The sequence below is a fragment of the Brassica oleracea genome, chromosome C8, assembly GCF_000695525.1.
Source record: "Brassica oleracea var. oleracea cultivar TO1000 chromosome C8, BOL, whole genome shotgun sequence".
Classification (NCBI taxonomy): domain Eukaryota; kingdom Viridiplantae; phylum Streptophyta; class Magnoliopsida; order Brassicales; family Brassicaceae; genus Brassica; species Brassica oleracea.
In genome coordinates, this window is record NC_027755.1 from 13,936,834 (window position 1) to 13,942,519 (window position 5,686).

Consider the following 5,686-nt stretch of genomic DNA (forward strand, 5'->3'; position numbering starts at 1 on the left):
GTAGGGTTTACGTTTAGGGTTTAGAGTTGATGTTTTATGGTTTAGATTCGAAGGTTTAGGATTTTAGGGTTTAGGGTTCGAATTTCAGAAAAAAGGGTTTAGGGTTTACGTTTAGGGTTTAGAGTTGATGTTTTAGAGTTTAGATTTGAAGGTTTAGGGTTTAGGCTTAGAGTTGATGTTTCGGGGTTTAGGGTTTAGAGTTGATGTTTCATGGTTTAGGGTTTAGAGTTGATGATTTAGGGTTTAGAGTTGATGTTTTAGGTTTAGATTAGTTAATCATATGTTTTTTGTCAAAGCTAATCAAAAGGTTATAAACGTCTTTTACTCTTCATTAAAGATGAGGGTAAAAGTGGTTAGTGTAAACACGAAAAGTGGTATTTTGAAAATGATATTTTTGGCAATTTCTCTTTTGGTTGTTTAAGTAAATTGTGATATAATTAATGAAATATTTACAACTGTCACTTATTAATTTTTATAAGATTTTAATTTTAGTAATATATTACGATTTATGAATTTTGTAAAAAATTATCCATTATGTGATTTTGTTTTATAATTATTCTTAAGAAACCACATTAGTGTATCACATCTCCATTTACAATTTTACTAATTATATCACTCTCAAATTGCATCACTTCTGAGCATGAAACGTTGTCAAGTGCTAGTGTTCAGAAAAACCGCTAGACGATACTAAAATGCTTTGTAGAGAATTAGCATCCGATAAATTGATTTCTAGAACATTGTCAAATGCTATTCAGAGCCTAAGCGATTGGGATTGCTATGAGCGCATGATCGATTATGCGACTTGGTTATTTGGGCTTTAAGATTCTAACAGGCCCATAAAAAGAACTCTAGTGAGGTCCAAAAACAGAAAACTTGATGACGTGTATATGACGTCTCTCTCAGGTAGCTTTTCTTGAAGAACAAGAGAGAATAAAGTTTTGCTTCTCTCCTCAAAAAAGGCTTATTTTTCCTGATCTCTGTGTTTCCACCAAACCTACTTTCAGATTTCGAATCGTCCAATATGGACTTCGAGCTTAGATCTGCGAGGGAGAAGCTCGAGAGAGAGCAAAGAGAGAGGAAAGAAAGGGCGAAACTGAAGCTCGAGCGAGAGAAGAAAGCCAAGGATGCTGCGATTAAGCAACGCGAAGCCATCGAAGCTTCTCAGAGAGCCAGAAGGCTTGACGCCATCGAAGCCCAGACTAAGGTACTCTATCTCCTCTTCCCTTTAGTTATAGAAATTAAAAATTCGAAAATTAGGAATTTGTGTGTTCGGTAATAATCCCTAACTCAATCCTGTCTGAAAAATCTATGAAACTGGCATTATAATCAAATTCACAAATGGTTATTGTTCCTTTGTAGATTTGAGATTGACCCATCTTGCTTTGAACTTCGTTAAGATATAAAGTTACAATCTTTAGTTGACTGCAAACTTTCTGTAGGCTGATGAACATATGCAAGAGAGCTTAATCGCTGGAGGAGGTGTAGTCTTCGAAATAGTCTTCCAAGCTGTTCCTTTCCAAGGCATTGGCGACAAGATCAAACTGCCACCGTCCTGCTTCACGGAGTTGTCTGATCAAGGAGCTTTCGACAAAGGTCCTTTGTACTTTGAGCTCTCTGTAGACTACCGAGATAACAAAAAGACAACGCACTCTGGCGTTCTCGAGTTCACCGCCGAAGATGGTACCGTTGGTCTTCCACCACACGTTTGGAGCAACTTGTTCTCAGCACAGGATCCGATGGATGTTCCTTTGGTGCAGATCCGTTACATCCGGCTACCTAAAGGGACTTACGCCAAGCTTCAACCTGACAACCTTGGCTTCTCAGACTTGCCTAACCACAAAGCCATACTCGAGACTATTCTTCGGCAACACGCTACGCTTTCTATGGACGATGTTCTCTCGGTAAGTTATGGGCAAGTCTCTTACAAGCTTCAGGTTCTGGAGCTAAAACCGGCCTCGAGCGTTTCGGTTCTGGAGACTGATATTGAGGTTGATATCGTTAGTCCAGAGATAGTCTCGGATCAACCGAGTCAGCATGTGTTGAGGCCGCTTCAGTTTGGGAAACCTGAGTCTGGAACAGTTGAGGAAGGGCGTTATGATTACTATAAGTTTACTATTGATGACTCTACTGTAGAGAAAGTAATGGCAGGAAGCGTCAAAGTTATTGTAAAGATAGATGTGGAGAAAGATGGAGCGGATACTGATCTCTATGTATCAAAGCACCCGGTTCTATTCCCTTCTCTTAATCAGCACGAGTGGTCTTCACACGACGTCGGTTCAAAGACGTTGATCTTGGAATCTAAGGAGAGAGCTTTGAGCTCAGGGACTTACAGTATTGGTGTCTACGGCTTCAAGGGAACAGTCAAGTACCAGGTTTCAGTACTAGTCCAAGAAACCAGCAGCGGAGCTAAAACTGGGGAACGGGCTGTATCATCTTCATCAGATGTTGATACGGTAGAGTGTAGGAACTGTAAGCATTCGATTCCAAGCAGGAGTATCGCGTTGCACGAGGTGTATTGTAGCAGACACAACGTTGTTTGTAATCATCCTGGGTGCGGAATCGTTCTCAGAGTTGAGGAGGCGAAAAACCATTTGCACTGTGAAAAATGTGGGCAAGCTTTGCAGCCGACAGAGATGGAGAAACATTTGAAAGTCTTCCATGAGCCACTCAGTTGTGGCTGTGGGGTAGTGCTTGAGAAAGAACAGATGGTGCGTATCTGAAACTCTCATTGTTATCTGATTACCTTGTTTTGTGTTTGTTTGTTTTTTAACATGAGATTGTGATTTTGTTGCAGGTTCAACATCAAGCAAGAGACTGTCCTCTTCGTTTAATCGCTTGCAGATTCTGTGGAGATATGGTGGAAGCGGGTAACGCTGCAGCTGATGTTAGAGACAGGATGAGAGGGATGTCTGAACATGAAAGTACGTGTGGTTCAAGAACTGCACCTTGTGACTCTTGTGGACGATCTGTGATGCTCAAGGATATGGACATTCACCAGATTGCTGTTCATGGCAAGAGTAGCTAACTTCGGTTTCTTTGCTTGAATTGTTGAAATTGATTGTTGTTTGAACAGAGAAGAAGATCCATTTTCAAGGAGTTTGTATTATTTATGACATTTATGATTCCTTGAATGTCAAATTTCGTAACAAAAGTGTTCAACTTTGATTTACCAAAAATGTCCAAATTTATATACAACATAAACAAGTGATAATATGTCACACAATGATGTTTGGTATGTAAGTGCCTAACCTGCATTGAATCTGAAACAAAATAATATAGAAATGCGAAAGCAATTTCAATATATTTAAAATTTTATATTTTATATTTATAAAACTTGGAACTAAAAATGATAAGATTTATAAAAAATGACTGCAATCATTTTTAACAAAGTACATCAAACAAACCTATTTTTAATTATGTTGTAAAAAGAAATAACGAATTCAAACTTTTAGGTATGAGCATTCGGGGTCTCAATCGGGTTTCGGTTTAGTCCAATCGGATTTCAGTTTTTCGGGTTTATCAAAATCAGCCTCATTCGGGTTATATGAAAATTCGGTTTGGGACCGGTTCGGGTTCTATCGGGTTCGGGTCGGGGTTAGTAAATCTTCAAAGAACCGGTACAACCCGATGTACTTTTGGGTTCGGGTCCCAATCGGTTCTTAGGTTTAAATGTACCTGATTTATATCTACTTCGTAACAAAAAAAAAAAGTAAAATCGGTTCTTCGGTTTTAAAATACTTGATTTGTACCTATTTTGTAACCAAAACATAAATAAAATCGGTTCAAAAAAAAGAAAGGAACATCAAATGTGATCATTCAAAATCAAATGAAAGGTAAACATAGTTATTGATCGAAAGAAAACAAATAAATGAAAGCATAAAACGAAAACCAAGTTCTCATGAAATAAAAAACAGTATTCAATGAAAACAAAACCAAAATCTAAAAACTTCAACCTTCAACCGCCACCTTCAACCATCAATCTTCATATAATAGATAATTATTTTAACCACGTGTTAGTGGTCCAGTGGTTAAACTCAACTTGGGAAGTCATGGATTCGAGTGCCGATGGGAGGTTATTATCTTGAGGGACATTCGGGCCCAATACAGAGAAGTCTGCTAACGTGTGGCCACTGGTGAGATTTACATGGGGTGATCACCAGCCCTCTTGGATGCCTCGGCGGGCTCCCCGCCTAAGCTCCAGTGGACGGTCATTGGCGCTAGTCGGATCCTCTCGAGGCTCCGGATACCAGGATCATCAAAAAAAAAAAGATAATTATTTTAGATGTTCAGTATATTTTGAATACATATTAGGAATTGAGATCATGTTTGGTACAAGTTATTTTTCGGAATTTTGAATGTTTCGGATTCTATCGGATATCCATTTAGGTTCGGGTTCAGTTCGGATAATACCCATAACTCGAAATACCATAAAACAAGATCCATTCGGTATTTATACCGGGTTCGGATCGGTTCAGATTCATTTTTATCGGATCGGATTCGGTTCGGGTTTTCGGGTTCGGTTTATTTGCACAGCCCTACAAATTTTCATGGATAATATTTTCTAATTAATCACTTTTGGTATTTCACAGATAATTAATCCAATTTAACTTATTTAAATTTCTTATTAATAATAATTTTATAAATAGTATAGAGTTTGAAAGTTTTATTCAAATGAGCTGAAGAATTTAGAAAATGTCTTATTTAGAAAAAAAAATTATAATAACCAACGGACTTGGACTGGTGGTGCTTGAGAGATAATCCCAATATAGTGAACCCACAGTTCGATTCCTGTTGGTCACTCAAACTGCCATAAATGATAAGAATACGTGGTTGCTGTGAACCTCATGAGATTAGTCGATTAACCTCGATCGCTGGATCTTTATGGTTATAAAAAAAATAATAGAAAAGATCTTATTAATAAGAAGTTTTATCTGATTTTTAGCAACGAAATTTCACTATCGAGATTTTTTATCAACTTAGTACGAAAATCATTATGTTTTTGTATTAGAAGATAAGAAGCTAAACGTTAAAACAAAATCATATTTACTTTTATTAACTATTTCATATTCTTAGAGGAGATTTATATTTTATAATAAAATTAAATTTTTTAAATGTGAAGTTTGAATTTGTAAAATTTACCTCAATTTAAAGTACTAATTACTTATATAATCACAATGTTAAAAAGAAAAAAAAAATCAATTTTATGTAAATAAATTGCTGAACTTTTTATGACAAGTTATATGATAGTAATATATTAATGTATATAAATATGTTATAAATATATGACACATATATATTTATACGATAATCATATATAGAAAGCCCATATCAACGAGTCTTCTGTCTTGCAAATAAGACATCTTGTCTTGCCCATGTTTTTGAAATAATATTTTACTAGATTAAGATCCGCGCCTTGTGCGGGATAAACATTATATATAAAAATTATTTTATATATTATATGTTCTTACATATTATGAAATAATAAATATATATTGAATAATTAAAACTCAGTAACTATTACATATATAATTAAATTAGTGCGAATGTATAAATCAAATTTATTAATCCAAACAATTTTTTAAAAAATTTGATAGGATATATAATTAAATTTAAATAATATTAACATACATATTATATTTTTAATATTAATGTCTATTAAATGATGCTTTCTACTCATATGTTTTTT

At 35.5% G+C, this 5,686-nt stretch overlaps 1 protein-coding gene across 1 annotated transcript; it reads left to right on the forward strand.

The window, feature by feature from the left end:
- Positions 1-935: 935 nt before the first annotated feature.
- LOC106312716 lies at positions 936-3,151 on the forward strand. The gene is made up of 3 exons (XM_013750332.1): positions 936-1,204; positions 1,440-2,708; positions 2,795-3,151. The coding sequence occupies exons 1-3, from the start codon at positions 1,022-1,024 to the stop codon at positions 3,023-3,025; spliced, it is 1,683 nt and encodes a 560-aa protein (XP_013605786.1). The 5' UTR covers positions 936-1,021; the 3' UTR covers positions 3,026-3,151.
- The last annotated feature ends 2,535 nt before the right edge of the window (positions 3,152-5,686 follow it).